This window comes from Oncorhynchus mykiss, chromosome 19, assembly GCF_057628025.1.
Source record: "Oncorhynchus mykiss isolate SJ-2025 chromosome 19, ASM5762802v1, whole genome shotgun sequence".
Lineage (NCBI taxonomy): Eukaryota > Metazoa > Chordata > Actinopteri > Salmoniformes > Salmonidae > Oncorhynchus > Oncorhynchus mykiss.
The window spans coordinates 74,796,520-74,817,785 of NC_143040.1; the positions used below are offsets into that span (position 1 = coordinate 74,796,520).

General features: G+C 45.1%; 1 protein-coding gene across 18 annotated transcripts in view; it reads left to right on the forward strand.

Annotated features, from left to right (window-relative positions):
• The window catches only part of LOC110498653 (attractin), a 281,518-nt gene that overhangs the window by 176,321 nt on the left and 83,931 nt on the right, over window positions 1–21,266 (forward strand). For 10 of the 18 annotated variants that reach the window (XM_090211734.1, XM_090211740.1, XM_090211735.1 and 7 more), the window contains exons 21-23: window positions 4,789–4,841; window positions 13,774–13,868; window positions 13,985–14,063. In XM_090211734.1, the coding sequence (XP_090067860.1) occupies window positions 4,789–4,841; window positions 13,774–13,868; window positions 13,985–14,063 (227 nt within the window). The remainder of the gene's footprint in view (window positions 1–4,788; window positions 4,842–13,773; window positions 13,869–13,984; window positions 14,064–21,266) is intronic. The other 8 variants (XM_090211736.1, XM_090211744.1, XM_090211738.1 and 5 more) reach the window with 1 other exon arrangement.

The window sequence follows — 21,266 nt, forward strand, 5'->3', positions numbered from 1 at the left end:
CACTACCACCTGTATGACTGACTGACTGACTCAGTACAGTTCAGACCACTATCACCTGTATGACTGACTCAGTACAGTTCAGACCGCTACCACCTGTATGACTGACTCAGTACAGTTCAGACCACTACCACCTGTATGACTGACTGACTGACTCAGTACAGTTCAGACCACTATCACCTGTATGACTGACTCAGTACAGTTCAGACCGCTACCACCTGTATGACTGACTCAGTACAGTTCAGACCACTACCACCTGTATGACTGACTGACTGACTCAGTACAGTTCAGACCACTATCACCTGTATGACTGACTCAGTACAGTTCAGACCACTATCACCTGTATGACTGACTCAGTACAGTTCAGACCACTATCACCTGTATGACTGACTCAGTACAGTTCAGACCACTATCTCCTGTATGACTGACTCAGTACAGTTCAGACCACCACCACCTGTATGACTGACTCAGTACAGTTCAGACCACCACCACCTGTATGACTGACTCAGTACAGTTCAGACCACTACCACCTGTATGACTGACTGACTCAGTACAGTTCAGACCACAACCACCTGTATGACTGACTGACTGACTCAGTGCAGTTCAGACCACTATCACCTGTATGACTGACTCAGTACAGTTCAGACCACTATCACCTGTATGACTGACTCAGTACAGTTCAGACCACTACCACCTGTATGACTGACTGACTCAGTACAGTTCAGACCACTACCACCTGTATGACTGACTGACTGACTCAGTACAGTTCAGACCACTATCACCTGTCTGACTGACTCAGTACATTTCAGACCACTACCACCTGTATGACTGACTCAGTACAGTTCAGACCACTACCACCTGTATGACTGACTCAGTACAGTTCAGACCACTACCACCTGTATGACTGACTGACTGACTGACTCAGTACAGTTCAGACCACTACCACCTGTATGACTGACTCAGTACAGTTCAGACCACTATCACCTGTATGACTGACTCAGTACAGTTCAGACCACTATCACCTGTATGACTGACTCAGTATAGTTCAGACCACTATCACCTGTATGACTGACTCAGTACAGTTCAGACCACTATCTCCTGTATGACTGACTCAGTACAGTTCAGACCACCGCCACCTGTATGACTGACTCAGTACAGTTCAGACCACTACCACCTGTATGACTGAATGACTGACTCAGTACAGTTCAGACCACTACCACCTGTCTGACTGACTCAGTACAGTTCAGACCACTATCACCTGTCTGACTGACTCAGTACAGTTCAGACCACTATCACCTGTATGACTGACTCAGTACAGTTCAGACCACTACCACCTGTATGACTGACTGACTCAGTACAGTTCAGACCTCTACCACCTGTATGACTGACTGACTGACTCAGTACAGTTCAGACCACTACCACCTGTATGACTGACTCAGTACTGTTCAGACCACTACCACCTGTATGACTGACTGACTGACTGACTGACTCAGTACAGTTCAGACCACTACCACCTGTATGACTGACTCAGTACAGTTCAGACCACTACCACCTGTATGACTGACTGACTGACTCAGTACAGTTCAGACCACCACCATCTGTATGACTGACTCAGTACAGTTCAGACCACTACCACCTGTATGACTGACTGACTGACTCAGTACAGTTCAGACCACTACCACCTGTATGACTGACTCAGTACAGTTCAGACCACTACCACCTGTATGACTGACTGACTGAGTCAGTACAGTTCAGACCACTACCACCTGTATGACTGACTCAGTACAGTTCAGACCACTACCACCTGTATGACTGACTGACTGACTCAGTACAGTTCAGACCACCACCATCTGTATGACTGACTCAGTACAGTTCAGACCACTATCACCTGTATGACTGACTGACTCAGTACAGTTCAGACCTCTATCACCTGTATGACTGACTCAGTACAGTTCAGACCACTATCACCTGACTGACTGACTCAGTACAGTTCAGACCACCACCATCTGTATGACTGACTCAGTACAGTTCAGACCACTATCACCTGTATGACTGACTGACTCAGTACAGTTCAGACCACTACCACCTGTATGACTGACTCAGTACAGTTCAGACCACTACCACCTGTATGACTGACTGACTGACTCAGTACAGTTCAGACCACCACCATCTGTATGACTGACTCAGTACAGTTCAGACCACTATCACCTGTATGACTGACTGACTCAGTACAGTTCAGACCTCTATCACCTGTATGACTGACTCAGTACAGTTCAGACCACTACCACATGTATGACTGACTGACTGACTCAGTACAGTTCAGACCACTACCACCTGTATGACTGACTCAGTACAGTTCAGACCACTACCACCTGTATGACTGACTGACTGACTCAGTACAGTTCAGACCACCACCATCTGTATGACTGACTCAGTACAGTTCAGACCACTACCACCTGTATGACTGACTGACTGACTCAGTACAGTTCAGACCTCTACCACCTGTATGACTGACTCAGTACAGTTCAGACCACTACCACCTGTATGACTGACTGACTGACTCAGTACAGTTCAGACCACCACCATCTGTATGACTGACTCAGTACAGTTCAGACCACTATCACCTGTATGACTGACTGACTCAGTACAGTTCAGACCTCTATCACCTGTATGACTGACTCAGTACAGTTCAGACCACTATCACCTGTATGACTGACTCAGTACAGTTCAGACCACTATCACCTGTATGACTGACTGACTCAGTACAGTTCAGACCACTATCACCTGTATGACTGACTCAGTACAGTTCAGACCACTATCACCTGTATGACTGACTCAGTACAGTTCAGACCACTATCACCTGTATGACTGACTGACTCATTACAGTTCAGACCACTATCACCTGTATGACTGACTGACTCAGTACAGTTCAGACCACTACCACCTGTATGACTGACTCAGTACAGTTCAGACCACTATCACCTGTATGACTGACTCAGTACAGTTCAGACTACTGTCACCTGTATGACTGACTCAGTACAGTTCAGACCACTATCACCTGTATGACTGACTCAGTACAGTTCAGACCACTACCACCTGTATGACTGACTGACTCAGTACAGTTCAGACCACTGTCACCTGTATGACTGACTCAGTACAGTTCAGACCACTATCACCTGTATGACTGACTGACTCAGTGCAGTTCAGACCACTATCACCTGTATGACTGACTCAGTACAGTTCAGACCACTATCACCTGTATGACTGACTCAGTACAGTTCAGACCACTATCACCTGTATGACTGACTCAGTACAGTTCAGACCACTATCACCTGTATGACTGACTCAGTACAGTTCAGACCACTATCACCTGTATGACTGACTCAGTACAGTTCAGACCACTATCACCTGTATGACTGACTGACTGACTCAGTACAGTTCAGACCACTATCACCTGTATGACTGACTCAGTACAGTTCAGACCACTACCACCTGTATGACTGACTCAGTACAGTTCAGACCACTATCACCTGTATGACTGACTGACTCTACAGTTCAGACCACTATCACCTGTATGACTGACTCAGTACAGTTCAGACCACTACCACCTGTATGACTGACTCAGTACAGTTCAGACCACTACCACCTGTATGACTGACTCAGTACAGTTCAGACCACTATCACCTGTATGACTGACTCAGTACAGTTCAGACCACTATCACCTGTATGACTGACTGACTGACTCAGTACAGTTCAGACCACTATCACCTGTATGACTGACTCAGTACAGTTCAGACCACTACCACCTGTATGACTGACTCAGTACAGTTCAGACCACTACCACCTGTATGACTGACTCAGTACAGTTCAGACCACTGTCACCTGTATGACTGACTGACTCAGTACAGTTCAGACCACTACCACCTGTATGACTGACTGACTGACTCAGTACAGTTCAGACCACTACCACCTGTATGACTGACTGACTGACTCAGTACAGTTCAGACCACTGTCACCTGTATGACTGACTGACTCAGTACAGTTCAGACCACTACCACCTGTATGACTGACTGACTGACTCAGTACAGTTCAGACCACTACCACCTGTATGACTGACTGACTGACTCAGTACAGTTCAGACCACTGTCACCTGTATGACTGACTGACTCAGTACAGTTCAGACCACTACCACCTGTATGACTGACTGACTGACTCAGTACAGTTCAGACCACTACCACCTGTATGACTGACTGACTGACTCAGTACAGTTCAGACCACTACCACCTGTATGACTGACTGACTGACTCAGTACAGTTCAGACCACTACCACCTGTATGACTGACTGACTGACTCAGTACAGTTCAGACCACTATCACCTGTATGACTGACTGACTCAGTACAGTTCAGACCACTGTCACCTGTATGACTGACTGACTGACTCAGTACAGTTCAGACCACTATCACCTGTATGACTGACTGACTCAGTACAGTTCAGACCACTACCACCTGTATGACTGACTGACTGACTCAGTACAGTTCAGACCACTATCACCTGTATGACTGACTCAGTACATGTCGACCTACTTATTCTTTTCATTCTGTCTTTCCTTTCACTTCTCTCTCACTCTTTTCTGTCATTATGTTCCTTCTCCGATGTGTCGTCATTGACTGCATGGTTTCATAGTCAGTTAAGTCACAGAAGCATTCATTTAAGTTTTCGATTTACCCTTCACGTTGTTGTTTCAAAATGAAATCCCCCTCTTTTATTCCCTTTCGTCCTTTTTCCTTCAGGTGTGAGGTGGAGAACCGTTACCAAGGAAACCCTCTGAAAGGAACATGTTACTGTAAGTGGAACTCTAATCTACCTTCAGAGTAGAACATCACGCTGACGCTGAGTCCTTCAGAGTAGAACATCACGCTGAGGCTGAGTTCTTCAGAGTGGAACATCACGCCGAGTCCTTCAGAGTAGAACATCACGCTGAGTCCTTCAGAGTAGAACATCACGCCGAGTCCTTCAGAGTAGAACATCACGCCGAGTCCTTCAGAGTAGAACATCATGCCGAGTCCTTCAGAGTAGAACATCATGCCGAGTCCTTCAGAGTAGAACATCACGCCGAGTCCTTCAGAGTAGAACATCATGCTGAGTCCTTCAGAGTAGAACATCATGCTGAGGCTGAGTCCTCCAGAGTAGAACATCACGCCGAGTCCTTCAGAGTAGAACATCATCGAGTCCTTCAGAGTAAAACATCATGCTGAGGCTGAGTCCTTCAGAGTAGAACATCACGCTGAGTCCTTCAGAGCAGAACATCACACTGAGGCTGAGTCCTTCAGAGTAGAACATCACGCTGAGGCTGAGTCCTTCAGAGTAAATCAAATCAAATCAAATGTATTTATATAGCCCTTCGTACATCAGCTGATATCTCAAAGTACTGTACAGAAACCCAGCCTAAAACCCCAAACAGCAAGCAATGCAGGTGTAGAAGCACGGTGGCTAGGAAAAACTCCCTAGAAAGGCCAAAACCTAGGAAGAAACCTAGAGAGGAACCAGGCTATGTGGGGTGGCCAGTCCTCTTCTGGCTGTGCCGGGTGGAGATTATAACAAAACATGGTCAAGATGTTCAAATGTTCAGAAATGACCATCATGGTCGAATAATAATAATAAGGCAGAATAGTTGAAACTGGAGCAGCAGCACAGTCAGGTGGACTGGGGACAGCAAGGAGTCATCATGTCAGGTAGTCCTGGGGCATGGTCCTAGGGCTCAGGTCCTCCGAGAGAGAGAAAGAGAGAAGGAGAGAATTAGAGAACGCACACTTAGATTCACACAGGACACCAAATAGGACAGGAGAAGTACTCCAGATATAACAAACTGACCCTAGCCCCCCGACACATAAACTACTGCAGCATAAATACTGGAGGCTGAGACAGGAGGGGTCAGGAGACACTGTGGCCCACTCCGAGGACACCCCCGGACAGGGCCAAACAGGAAGGATATAACCCCACCCACTTTGCCAAAGCACAGCCCCCACACCACTAGAGGGATATCTTCAACCACCAACTTACCATCCTGAGACAAGGCTGAGTATAGCCCACAAAGACCTCCGCCACGGCACAACCCAAGGGGGGGGGGGGGGGGGCGCCAACCCAGACAGGATGACCACATCAGTGACTCAACCCACTCAGGTGACGCACCCCCTCCAGGGACGGCATGAGAGAGCCCCAGTAAAGCCAGTGACTCAGCCCCTGTAATAGGGTTAGAGGCAGAGAATCCCAGTGGAAAGAGGGGAACCGGCCAGGCAAAGACAGCAAGGGCGGTTCGTTGCTCCAGAGCCTTTCCGTTCACCCTCCCACTCCTGGGCCAGTCTACACTCAATCATATGACCCACTGAAGAGATGAGTCTTCAGTAGAGACTTAAAGGTTGAGACCGAGTTTGCGTCTCTGACATGGGTAGGCAGACCGTTCCATAAAAATGGAGCTCTATAGGAGAAAGCCCTGCTTAAAAATTCTAGGGACAATTAGGAGGCCTGTGTCTTGTGACCGTAGCGTACGTGTAGGTATGTACGGCAGGACCAAATCAGAGAGATAGGTAGGAGCAAGCCCATGTAATGCTTTGTAGGTTAGCAGTAAAACCTTGAAATCAGCCCTTGCTTTGACAGGAAGCCAGTGTAGGGAGGCTAGCACTGGAGTAATATGATCCAATTTTTTGGTTCTAGTCAGGATTCTAGCAGCCGTATTTAGCACTAACTGAAGTTTATTTAGTGCTTTATCCGGGTAGCCGGAAAGTAGAGCATTGCAGTAGTCTAACCTAGAAGTGACAAAAGCATGGATTAATTTTTCTGCATCATTTTTGGACAGAAAGTTTCTGATTTTTGCAATGTTACGTAGATGGAAAAAAGCTGTCCTTGAAATGGTCTTGATATGTTCTTCAAAAGAGAGATCAGGGTCCAGAGTAACGCCGAGGTCCTTCACAGTTTTATTTGAGACGACTGTACAACCATTAAGATTAATTGTCAGATTCAACAGAAGATCTCTTTGTTTCTTGGGACCTAGAACAAGCATCTCTGTTTTGTCCGAGTTTAAAAGTAGAAAGTTTGCAGCCATCCACTTCTTTATGTCTGAAACACATTCTTCTAGCAAGGGCAATTTTGGGGCTTCACCATGTTTAATTGAGATGTACAGCTGTGTGTCATCCGCATAGCAGTGAAAGTTAACATTATGTTTTCGAATAACATCCCCAAGAGGTAAAATATATAGTGAAAACAATAGTGGTCCTAAAACGGAACCTTGAGGAACACCGAAATTTACAGTTGATTTGTCAGAGGACAAACCATTCACAGAGACAAACTGATATCTTTCCGACAGATAAGATCTAAACCAGGCCAGAACTTGTCCGTGTAGACCAATTTGGGTTTCCAATCTCTCCAAAAGAATGTGGTGATCGATGGTATCAAAAGCAGCACTAAGGTCTAGGAGCACGAGGACAGATGCAGAGCCTCGGTCCGATGCCATTAAAATGTAATTTACCACCTTCACAAGTGCCGTCTCAGTGCTATGATGGGGTCTAAAACCAGACTGAAGCATTTCGTATACATTGTTTGTCTTCAGGAAGGCAGTGAGTTGTTGCGCAACAGCCTTTTCTAAAATTTTTGAGAGGAATGGAAGATTCGATATAGGCCGATAGTTTTTTATATTTTCTGGGTCAAGGTTTGGCTTTTTCAAGAGAGGCTTTATTACTGCCACTTTTAGTGAGTTTGGTACACATCCGGTGGATAGAGAGCCGTTTATTATGTTCAACATAGGAGGGCCAAGCACAGGAAGCAGCTCTTTCAGTAGTTTAGTTGGAATAGGGTCCAGTATGCAGCTTGAAGGTTTAGAGGCCATGATTATTTTCATCATTGTGTCAAGAGATATAGTACTAAAACACTTGAGCGTCTCTCTTGATCCTAGGTCCTGGCAGAGTTGTGCAGACTCAGGACAACTGAGCTTTGAAGGAATACGCAGATTTAAGGAGGAGTCCGTAATTTGCTTTCTAATAATCATAATCTTTTCCTCAAAGAAGTTCAGGAATTTATCACTGCTAAAGTGAAAGTCATCCTCTCTTGGGGAATGCTGCTTTTTAGTTAGCTTTGCGACAGTATCAAAAAGGAATTTCGGATTGTTCTTATTTTCCTCAATTAAGTTAGAAAAATAGGATGATCGAGCAGCAGTAAGGGCTCTTCGGTACTGCACAGTACTGTCGTTCCAGAGTAGAACATCACACTCAGTCCTTCAGAGTAGAACTTCACGCTGAGGCTGAGTCCTTCAGAGTAGAACATCACGCTGAGGCTGAGGCCTTCAGAGTAGAACATCACGCTGTTGCTGAGTCCTTCAGAGTAGAACATCACGCTGAGGCTGAGTCCTTCAGAGTAGAACATCGCGCTGAGGCTGAGTCCTTCGGAGTAGAACATCACGCTGAGGCTGAGTCCTTCAGAGTAGAACATCACGCTGAGGCGTTGTCCTTCAGAGTAGAACATTGCGCTGAGGCTGAGTCCTTCGGAGTAGAACATCACGCTGAGGCTGAGTCCTTCAGAGTGGAACATCACGCTGAGTCCTTCAGAGTAGAACATTGCGCTGAGGACGAGTCCTTCAGAGTAGAACATCGCGCTGAGGCTGTCCTTCAGAGTAGAACATCACGCCGAGTCCTTCAGAGTAGAACATCATGCCGAGTCCTTCAGAGTAGAACATCATGCCGAGTCCTTCAGAGTAGAACATCACGCCGAGTCCTTCAGAGTAGAACATCATGCCGAGTCCTTCAGAGTAGAACATCATGCCGAGTCCTTCAGAGTAGAACATCATGCCGAGTCCTTCAGAGTAGAACATCACGCTGAGTCCTTCAGAGTAGAACATCATGCCGAGTCCTTCAGAGTAGAACATCATGCTGATGCTGAGTCCTTCAGAGTAGAACATCACGCTGAGTCCTTCAGAGCAGAACATCACGCTGAGGCTGAGTCCTTCAGAGTAGAACATCACGCTGAGGCTGAGTCCTTCAGAGTAGAACATCACGCTGAGGCTGAGTCCTTCGGAGTAGAACACGCTGAGGCTGAGTCCTTCAGAGTAGAACATCACACTCAGTCCTTCAGAGTAGAACTTCACGCTGAGGCTGAGTCCTTCAGAGTAGAACATCACGCTGAGGCTGAGTCCTTCAGAGTAGAACATCACGCTGAGGCTGAGTCCTTCAGAGTAGAACATCACGCTGAGGCTGAGTCCTTCAGAGTAGAACATCACGCTGAGGCTGAGTCCTTCAGAGTAGAACATCACGCTGTTGCTGAGTCCTTCAGAGTAGAAAATCGCACTGAGGCTGAGTCCTTCAGAGTGGAACATCACGCTGAGTCCTTCAGAGTGGAACATCACGCTGAGTCCTTCAGAGTAGAACATTGCGCTGAGGACGAGTCCTTCAGAGTAGAACATCGCGCTGAGGCTGTCCTTCAGAGTAGAACATCATGCTGAGGCTGAGTCCTTCAGAGTAGAACATCATGCCGAGTCCTTCAGAGTAGAACATCACGCCGAGTCCCTCAGAGTAGAACATCATGCCGAGTCCTTCAGAGTAGAACATCATGCAGAGTCCTTCAGAGTAGAACATCACGCTGAGTCCTTCAGAGTAGAACATCATGCTGATGCTGAGTCCTTCAGAGTAGAACATCACGCTGAGTCTTTCAGATCAGAACATCACGCTGAGGCTGAGTCCTTCAGAGTAGAACATCACGCTGAGTCCTTCAGAGTAGAACATCATGCTGATGCTGAGTCCTTCAGAGTAGAACATCACGCTGAGTCCTTCAGAGCAGAACATCACGCTGACGCTGAGTCCTTCAGAGTAGAACATCACGCTGAGTCCTTCAGAGTAGAACATTGCGCTGAGGACGAGTCCTTCAGAGTAGAACATCGCGCTGAGGCTGTCCTTCAGAGTAGAACATCATGCTGAGGCTGAGTCCTTCAGAGTAGAACATCATGCCGAGTCCTTCAGAGTAGAACATCATGCCGAGTCCTTCAGAGTAGAACATCACGCCGAGTCCTTCAGAGTAGAACATCATGCCGAGTCCTTCAGAGTAGAACATCACGCCGAGTCCTTCAGAGTAGAACATCACGCTGCTGAGTCCTTCAGAGTAGAACATCATGCCGAGTCCTTCAGAGTAGAACATCATGCTGATGCTGAGTCCTTCAGAGTAGAAATTCACGCTGAGTCCTTCAGAGCAGAACATCACGCTGAGGCTGAGTCCTTCAGAGTAGAACATCACGCTGAGGCTGAGTCCTTCGGAGTAGAACACGCTGAGGCTGAGTCCTTCAGAGTAGAACATCACACTCAGTCCTTCAGAGTAGAACTTCACGCTGAGGCTGAGTCCTTCAGAGTAGAACATCACGCTGAGGCTGAGTCCTTCAGAGTAGAACATCACGCTGAGGCTGAGTCCTTCAGAGTAGAACATCACGCTGAGGCTGAGTCCTTCGGAGTAGAACACGCTGAGGCTGAGTCCTTCAGAGTAGAACATCACACTCAGTCCTTCAGAGTAGAACTTCACGCTGAGGCTGAGTCCTTCAGAGTAGAACATCACGCTGAGGCTGAGTCCTTCAGAGTAGAACATCACGCTGTTGCTGAGTCCTTCAGAGTAGACCATCACGCTGTTGCTGAGTCCTTCAGAGTAGAAAATTGCACTGAGGCTGAGTCCTTCAGAGTGGAACATCACGCTGAGTCCTTCAGAGTGGAACATCACGCTGAGTCCTTCAGAGTGGAACATCACGCTGTGTCCTTCAGAGTAGAACATCACGCTGAGTCCTTCAGAGTAGAACATTGCGCTGAGGCCGAGTCCTTCGGAGTAGAACATCACGCTGAGGCTGAGTCCTTCAGAGTGGAACATCGCGCTGAGGCTGACTCCTTCAGAGTAGAACTTCACGCCGAGGAAGTGAGAGGGAGAGGTGTTTTTTTTATGTTAGGTTACAGCCTTATTCTAAAATGTAGTAAAACAAATCCTTTATTAATTTCTACAAAAATTAAACCTGAAATATCACATTAACATAAGTTTTCAGACCCTTTACTCAGTACTATGTTAAAGCACCTTTGGCAGCAATTACAGCCTCGAGTCTTCTTGGGAATGACGCTACAAGCTTGGCACACCTGTATTTTGGGAGTTTCTCCCATTCTTCTCAGCAGATCCTCTCAAGCTCTGTCAGGTTGGATGGGGAGCGTCACTGCAGAGCTATTTTCAGGTCTCTCCAGAAATGTTAGATCGGGTTCAAGTCCAGTCTCTGGCTGGGCCACTCAAGGGCATTGAGACATGTCCCGAAGCCACTCCTGCATTGTTTTGGCTGTGTGCTTAGGGTCGTTGTCTTGTTGGAAGGTGAACCTTCGCCCCAGTCTGAGGTCCTGAGCACTCTGGAGCAGGTATTCTTCAAGGATCTTGCTGTACTTTGCTCCGTTCATTTTTGCCTCTATCCTGACTAGTCTCCCAGTCCCTGCCGCTGAAAAACATCCCCACAGCATGCTGCCACTACCATGCTTCACCGTAGGGATGGTGCCAGGTTTCCTCCAGACGTGACATTTGGCATTCAGGCCAAGTGTTCAATCTTGCTTTCATCAGACCAGAGAATCTTGTTTCTCATGGTCTGAGAGTCTTTAGGTGCATTTTGACAAACTCCAAGCGGGCTGTCATGTGCCCTTTACTGAAGAGTGGCTTCCGTTTGGCCACTCTACCATAAAGGCCTGATTGTTGGAATGCTGCAGAGATGGTTGTCCTTCTGGAAGGTTAAGAATGATGGAGGCCGGCCACTATGTTCTTGGGGACTTTCAATGTTGCAGAAATGTTTTGGTACCCTTCCCCAGATCTGTTCCTCAACACAATCACAGCTTGGTTTTTGCTCTGTGGGACCTTATATAGACAGGTGTGTGGCTTTCCAAATCATGTCCAGTTACTTGAATTTTCCACAGGTGGACTCCAATCAAGTTGTAGAAACAGGATGCACCTGACCTCAATTTTGAGTCTCATAGCAAAGGGTCTGAATACTTATGTAAATAAAGTATTTCTGTTTTTAAAATTGTATTTAAAAAAAAGTTTTTGCTCTGTCATTATGGGGTATTGTGATATCATTATGGGATATTGTGATGTCATGTGGTATTGTGATGTCATTATGGGATATTGTGATGTCATTATGGGATATTGTGTGTAGATTGCTGAGGATTTTTATTTGTTATGTCCATTTTAGAATAAGGCTGTAAGGTAACAAAATGTGGAAAAGTCAAGTGGTCAGAATACTTTTCGAAGGCACTGTATGTGAAAACAGCACGTTTCTATGATCTGTCGGTCCTAAACAATGCTTCTCTGTGACATCACAGGGTCGGATTAAAAGTCAGAAGAACAGTGACTTTTCAAAACCTGCAACTAGTTTCTAGTCAGAGGAAAGGTTTTTTCTAGCACCCCATGTCACAGTGAATCTCATAGTGTTTGAAATTTGTCTACAAATGAGTGGATTCGGTTATTTCAGCCACACCCGTTGCCGACTGGTGTATAACATCAAGCACAAAGCCATGCAATCTCCATAGACAAACATTGGCAGTAGAATGGCCTTACTGAGGAGCTCAGTGACTTTCATCGTGGCACCATCATAGGATGCCACCTTTACAACAAGTCAGTTCGTAAAATGTCTGCCCTGCTAGAGCTGTTTGGGGAAGGCTCTTTCCTGTTTCAGCATGACAATGCCCCCGTGGACAAAGCGAGGTTTTCAGAGATCGGTGTTTGAAAAACTTGACTAGCCTGCACAGAGTCCTGACCTCTACCCCATCGAACACCTTTGGGATGAATTGGAACACCGGCTGCGAGCCAGGCCTAATTGCTCAACATCAGTCCCCGACCTCACTAATGCTCTTGTGGCTGAATGGAAGCAAGTCCCCGCAGCAATGTTCCAACATCTAGTGGAAAGCCTTCCCAGAAGAGTGGAGGCTGTTATAGTAGCAAAGAAGGGACCAACTCCATATTAAAGCCTTCCCAGAAGAATGGAGGCTGTTATAGTAGCAAAGAGGGGACCAACTCCATATTAAAGCCTTCCCAGAAGAGTGGAGGCTGTTATAGCAGTAAAGGGGGGACCAACTCTATATTAAAGCCTTCCCAGAAGAGTGGAGGCTGTTATAGCAGTAAAGGGGGGACCAACTCTATATTAAAGCCTTCCCAGAAGAGTGGAGGCTGTTATAATAGCAAAGAGGGGACCAACTCTATATTAAAGCCTTCCCAGAAGAGTGGAGGCTATTATAGTAGCAAAGAGGGGACCAACTCTATATTAAAGCCTTCCCAGAAGAGTGGAGGCTGTTATAGCAGTAAAGGGGGGACCAACTCTATATTAAAGGCCATGATTTTGGAATGAGATCTTAGACCGCAGGTGTCCCCATACTGTTGGCCATGTAGTGTATGTAGACTGGTTTGGTGCTGTAGATAATTAATGAGTTTGAATAATGACAGAGTTACCCTGCCACAATCGTCCACAACCACGTACCTTCAGTAAGTTGATGTTGAAAGGGACATGCTGTAGAGCGTTGGGCCAGTAACTATTAGCGCGTTGGGCCACTAACCCAAAGGTCACTGGTTCCAATCCCAAGCCAACAAGGTGAAACATATTTTGATGTGTCCTTGAGCAAGGCATTTAACCCTAATGGCTCCTGTAAATCGCTCTGGATAAGAGCATCTGCTACATAACTAAAATATCTATGAAGAGGAGAGTGGACCGCTGTTCTAACATGTAGCTGTGTTTATCTCCCTACCAGACACCCTGCTGATAGACTACCAGTTCACCTTCAGTCTGTCTCAGGAGGACGACCGCTACTACACCGCCATCAACTTTGTAGCAACACCCGAGGAGGTAGGACCACACCCATACTGCTGGGGTTAGAGGTCAGGGGTCCGGCCATGCCCAAGGAAGTAGTGTTTAGGGTTAAGGTCAGATTATTTATCTCCTCATCCCTCTCTCCTCCGCAGCAGAATCGTGATCTGGTTGTTTTCATTAACGCCTCCAAAAACTTCAACCTCAACATCACCTGGGCTGCCAGCTTCACAGGTAACACACCTTAACACAGCTCCACAGGTAACACCTTAACATACCTTCACAGGTAACACACCTAAATACACATTCACAGGTAACACACCTTAACACAGCTCCACAGGTAACACCTTAACATACCTTCACAGGTAACACACCTAAATACACCTTCACAGGTAACACACCTTAACATACCTTCACAGGTAACACACTTTAATACACCTTCACACCTAAATACACCTTCACAGGTAACACAATTTAACACACCTTCACAGGTAACACTCCTAAATACACCTTCACAGGTAACACCTTAACATACCTTCACAGGTAACACACCTAAATACACCTTCACAGGTAACACAATTTAATACACTTTTACAGGTAACACACTTTAATACACCTTCATAGGTAACACACGTTAGTACACCTTCACAGGTAACACACCTTAACACAGATCCACAGGTAACACACCTAAATACACCTTCACAGGTAACACAATTTAATACACCTTCACAGGTAACACAGCTAAATATGCTTTCACATGTAGCACACCTAAATTCACATTCACAGGTAGCACACCTTCACAGGTAGCACACTAATACAGCTTCACAGGTAACACACTTTAATACACCTTCACAGGTAACATAACTTATTCTAACTCTGAAAGATTCCAAAAAAGTGTCAATTTATTTTGGATGGGATCTTAACGGGTGTCCTGACTCTCTGTGGTCACTATAGATCCCATGGATACTTATTGTAATAGTAGGGGTGTTAATCCCAGTGTCCTGGCTAAATTCCTAATCTGTCCCTCATACTATCACAGTCACCTAATCATCCCCAGTTTACAATTGGCTCATTCATCCCCCTCCTCTCCCTTGTAACTATTCCCCAGGTCAATGATAATGTGTTCTCAGGCAACTTACCTGGTAAAATAAGGGTTAAAAACATAAATAGTGGTAGCAATACATGGTTAAAACATCTACAGAAAACACAGAAATGCTAACAGGGGTTATGGTCTATATTCAGAGCCACATTCCTATAAATACTGTTGAAGTGATATGGCTACAGGTTCATCTGCCTCACCTAAAGCCCATTCTGGTGGGAAGATGCTATAGACAGTCAGTATCTGGATAATGTTAAATACTGTTGAAGTCATATGGCTACAGGTTCATCTGCCTCACCTAAAGCCCATTCTGGTGGGAAGCTGCTATAGACAGTCAGTATCTGGATAATGTTAAATACTGTTGAAGTAATATGGCTACAGGTTCATCTGCCTCACCTAAAGCCCATTCTGGTGGGAAGCTGCTATAGACAGTCAGTATCTGGATAATGTTAAATACTGTTGAAGTAATATGGCTACAGGTTCATCTGCCTCACCTAAAGCCCATTCTGGTGGGAAGCTGCTTTAGACCACCAAGTGCTAACAGTCAGTATCTGGATAATATGTGTGAAATGCTTGATAATGTATGTGATATCAACAGAGGTATCTTTTCTGGGTCACCTAAATATTGACTGGCTTTCATGAAGCTGCCCACTCAAAAAAAGCTTTACATACAGCACAGGAATGACATCATCAACATGTATTGATTATATATTTACTAATGCGGCAGAATTCTGCTTTAAAGCAGTATCCAGACCCATCGGATGTGGTGATCACAATATAGTAGCCATATCTTGGAAAACCACAGTTCCAAAGGCTGGGCCTGATATAGTGTATGAGAGGTAATACAATACGTTTTGTTGTGATTCATATGTTGTTGATGTAAAGAATATGTGTTGGTCTGTGGTGTGTAATGAGGAGCAACCAGACGCTGCACATTTATGAAAATGCTTCTTCAAGTTACTAATAACCAAGAAAATGACTGTAAAAACTGTTACATCCCAGTGGATTGATGAGGAATTGAAAAACATTGTGGTTGAGACAAAGGGTATGGCAAATACGTCTGGCTGTACAACCGATTGGCAAACGTACTGCAAATTGAAAAATCATGAGTCTAAACTGAATAAAAAGAAAAACTACACTATGAAACAAAGATAAATTATATAAAGAATGTTTGTAAAAAGCTTTGAAGCACCTTAAATTACATTTCGGGCAAAAAGGCAAACTCCGCTCCCTCATTCATTGAATCAGATAGCTCATTCATCACAAAACCCACTGATAATGCCAACCACTTTAATGTTTTTTTCATTGGCAATATTAGCAAACTAAGGCCTGACATGCCAGCAACAAATGCCGAACCTACACATCCAAGTATATGACAAAATTATGAAGGCATTGTCATTTGAAATTCCCTAAAGTGAGTGTGGAATAGGTGAATAAAGTATTGTTGTCTATCAACAATGGCAAGCTACCGGGGTCTGGCAATTTGGATGGAAAATGACTGAGGATAATAGTGTACGATATTGTCACTCCTATTTGCCATATCCTCAATATAAGCCTACTAGCGAGTGTGTGCCCTCAACCCTGGAGGGATGCTAAAGTCATTCCTCTACCTAAGAATAGTAAAGCCCCCTTTACTGTCTCGAATAGCAGACCAATCAGCCTGTTACCAACCCTTAGTAGACTTCTGGACCAGATACAATGCTATTTACAGATAGACCAGATACAATGCTATTTACAGATAGACCAGATACAATGCTATTTACAGATAGACCAGATACAATGCTATTTACAGATAGACCAGATACAATGCTATTTACAGATAGACCAGATACAATGCTATTTACAGATAGACCAGATACAATGCTATTTACAGATAGACCAGATACAATGCTATTTCACAGTAAACAAATTGACAACAGACTTTCAGCACACTTATAGGGCAGGACATTCAACAAGCACAGCACTTACACAGATGACTGATGATTGGCTGAGAGAAATTGTTGATAAAACGATTGTGGGGGCTGTCTTTTGCATTGTATTTTGGACTTTGTGACTTTTTTTGGACACTTAATATGTTGTGAAAAGTGTTGTGATATATTTTTTTATTGTAACTGCTTTAATGTTGCTGGACCCCAGGAAGAGTAGCTGCTGCCTTGACAGGAACTAATGGGGATCCATAATAAACCCCAGGAAGAGTAGCTGCTGCCTTGACAGGAACTAATGGGGATCCATAATAAACCCCAGGAAGAGTAGCTGCTGCCTTGTCAGGAACAAATGGGGATCCATAATAAACCCCAGGAAGAGTAGCTGCTGCCTTGGCAGGAACTAATGGGGATCCATAATAAACCCCAGGAAGAGTAGCTGCTGCCTTGGCAGGAACTAATGGGGATCCATAATAAACTCCAGCAAGAGTAGCTGCTGTCTTGGCAGGAACTAATGGGGATCCATAATAAACCCCAGGAAGAGTTGCTGCTGCCTTGTCAGGAACTAATGGGGATCCATAATAAACCCCAGAAAAAGTAGCTGCTGCCTTGACAGGAACTAATGGGGATCCATAAAAAACCCCAGGAAGAGTAGCTGCTGCCTTGGCAGGAACTAATGGGGATCCATAATAAACCCCAGGAATAGTAGCTGCTGCCTTGGCAGGAACTAATGGGGATCCATAATAAACCCCAGGAAGAGTAGCTGCTGCCTTGGCAGGAACTTATGGGGATCAATAATAAACCCCAGGAAGAGTAGCTGCTGCCTTGGCAGGAACTAATGGGGATCCATAATAAACCCCAGGAAGAGTAGCTGCTGCCTTGACAGGAACTAATGGGGATCCATAAATAACCCCAGGAAGAGTAGCTGCTGCCTTGACAGGAACTAATGGGGATCCATAATAAACCCCAGGAAGAGTAGCTGCTGCCTTGTCAGGAACTAATGGGGATCCATAATAAACCCCAGAAAAAGTAGCTGCTGCCTTGACAGGAACTAATGGGGATCCATAATAAACCCCAGGAAGAGTAGCTGCTGCCTTGGCAGGAACTAATGGGGATCCATAATAAACCCCAGGAATAGTAGCTGCTGCCTTGGCAGGAACTAATGGGGATCCATAATAAACCCCAGGAAGAGTAGCTGCTGCCTTGGCAGGAACTTATGGGGATCAATAATAAACCCCAGGAAGAGTATCTGCTGCCTTGGCAGGAACAAATGGGGATCCATAATAAACCCCAGGAAGAGTAGCTGCTGCCTTGGCAGGAACTAATGGGGATCCATAATAAACCCCAGGAAGAGTAGCTGCTGCCTTGGCAGGAACTAATGGGGATCCATAATAAACTCCAGCAAGAGTAGCTGCTGTCTTGGCAGGAACTAATGGGGATCCATAATAAACCCCAGGAATAGTAGCTGCTGCCTTGGCAGGAACTAATGGGGATCCATAATAAACCCCAGGAAGAGTAGCTGCTGCCTTGACAGGAACTAATGGGGATCCATAATAAACCCCAAGAAGAGTAGCTGCTGCCTTGGCAGGAACTTATGGGGATCAATAATAAACCCCAGGAAGAGTATCTGCTGCCTTAGCAGGAACTAATGGGGATCCATAATAAACCCCAGGAAGAGTAGCTTCTGTCTTGGCAGGAACTAATGGGGATCCATAATAAACCCCAGGAAGAGTAGCTGCTGCCTTGGCAGGAACAAATGGGGATCCACAATAAACTCCAGTAAGAGTAGCTGCTGCCTTATTTACCACAAAACATGATAGTGATAAAAGTGGCGCATGCCGGCAGTCAACCACATAACCTCCCACTCTGAGCCAGTGTTGTTGTTTATGTATGTAGCTGGTGAGCTAAGCTGTAGCATTAGCAATGTCTTTCAAAAGGAGACAACTCACCAATGTGGAAATTCTGGATATTCTTTTAAATTCTGACAATTAGTCTGAGTATGCAAGTCTGGAATCAGATTCTGACAGTGAAGAGCTGCCCTCCAACCTTGTAGCCATTGAGAATTGTATCTGAGGACTCCTTGTCCACTGAAGAAGTTCCCTTTGAAGATGCTGGTGGTGATGGAGGCAGACAGACAGTGGATGAAGTACAGGAGGTCTGTGGTAGCTGGAAGGCCTCCAGCCATTTCACCCCTCCTGGCCCTGCTGTTTGCTTTGATGTGTCCCAGTCTGGAGTGCAAATCCCCTTCCCAGTGCTTCACGTTGTTTCTGACAGAGGAGCTGGTGGGAGACATAGTAGAGGAGACCAATCACTATACCTTGGAGCTACAGGAGAAGAGAGAGTCAGGAGTGAGGGGGAAACTCGCTAAATGGTTAACAACCACAATTAGTGAAATGTATACCTTCCTGGTGGCAATCATTCCCATGGGGATAGTAAAGAATAACTCCCTAAGAGAATACTGGAGCTCAGATCCTATGTTTGCAACTCCCTTCTTTGCCACCCTTGGGGAGTCCGGGGTCCGTGGCTCCTCATCTCAGCAAGGGACACACTTTGTACAGTTGAAGCCAGAAGTTTACATACACTTAGGTTGGTGTCATTAAAAATAGTTTTTCAACCACTCCACAAATGTCTTGTTAACAAACTATAGTTTTGGCAAGTCGGTTAGGACATCTACTTTGTGCATGACACAAGTAATTTTTCCAACATTTGTTTACAGACAGATTATTTCACTTATAATTCACTGTATCACAATTCCAGTGGCTCAGAAGATTACATACACTAAGTTGACGGTGCCTTTAAACAGCTTGGAAAATTCCAGAAAATTATGTCATGACTTTAGAAGCATCTGATGGGCTAATTGATATCATTTGAGTCAATTGGAGGTGTACCTGTGGATGTATTTCAAGGCCTGCCTTCAAACTCAGTGCCTCTTTGCTTGACATCATGGGAAAATCTAAAGAAATCAGCCAAGACCTCAGAGAAAACATTGTAGACTTCCACAAGTCTGGTTCATCCTTGGGAGCCATTTCCAAGCGCCTGAAGGTACCACGTTCATCTGTATAGTAGTACGCAAGTATAAACACCATGGGACCATGCAGCCGTCATACCGCTCTTGAATGAGACGCGTTCTGTCTCCTAGAGATGAATGTACTTTGGTGCGAAAAGTGCAAATCAATCCCAGAACAACAGCAAAGGACCTTGTGAAGATGCTGGGGGAAACAGGTACAAACGTATCTATATCCACAATAAAACAAGTCCTATATCAACATAACCTGAAAGGCCACTCAGCAAGGAAGAAGCCACTGCTCCAAAACCGCCATAAAAGCCAGTCTACAGGTTGCACCATCCCAACCGTGAAGCATGGGGGTGGCAGCATCAGGTTGTGAGGGTGCTTTGCTGCAGGAGGGACTGGTGCACTTCACAAAATAGATGCCATCTTGAGGGAGGAAAATTATGACGATATATTGAAGCAACATCTCAAGACATCTGTCTGGAAGTTAAAGCTTGGTCGCATATGGGTCTTCCAAATGGACAATGACCCCAACCATACTTCCAAAGTTGTGGCAAAATGGCTTAAAGACAACAAAGTAAAGTATTGGAGTGGCCATCACAAAGCCCTTACCTCAAGCCTATAGAACATTTGTGGACAGAACTGAAAAATCGTGTACTAGCAAGGAGGCCTACAAACCTGACTCAGTTACACCAGCTCTGTCAGGAGGAATGGGCCAAAATTTACCCAACTTATTGTGGGAAGCTTGTGGAAGACTACCCGAAACGTTTGACTCAAGTTAAACAATTTAATTCAATGCTACCAAATACTAATTGAGTGTATGTAAACTTCTGACCCACTGGGAATGTGATGAAAGAAATGAAAGCTGAAATAAATAATTCTCTCTGCTGTTATTCTGTGGTGATCCTAACTGACCTAAAACAGGGAATTTGTACTAGGATTAAATGTCAGGGATTGTGAAAAATTGAGTTTAAATGTTTTTGGCCAAGGTATATGTACATTTTAAATTTCTGACTTCAACTGTATGTGGACAATTGTTACAGCAGTTCCACACTCTTCCAGCATCTGGAGACTTTTATCTCCCTCACCAACTTCAAACATCAGCTATCTGAGCAGCTAACCGATCGCTGCAGCTGTACATAGTCTATTGGTAAATAGCTCACCCATTTTCACCTACCTCATCCCCATACTGTTTTTATTTATTTACTTTTCTGCTCTTTTGCACACCAATATCTCTACCTGTACATGACCATCTGATCATTTATCACTCCAGTGTTAATCTGCAAAATTGTAATTATTCGCCTACCTCCTCATGCCTTTTGCACACATTGTATATAGACTCCCCCTTTGTTTTCTACTGTGTTATTGACTTGTTAATTGTTTACTCCATGTGTAACTCTGTGTTG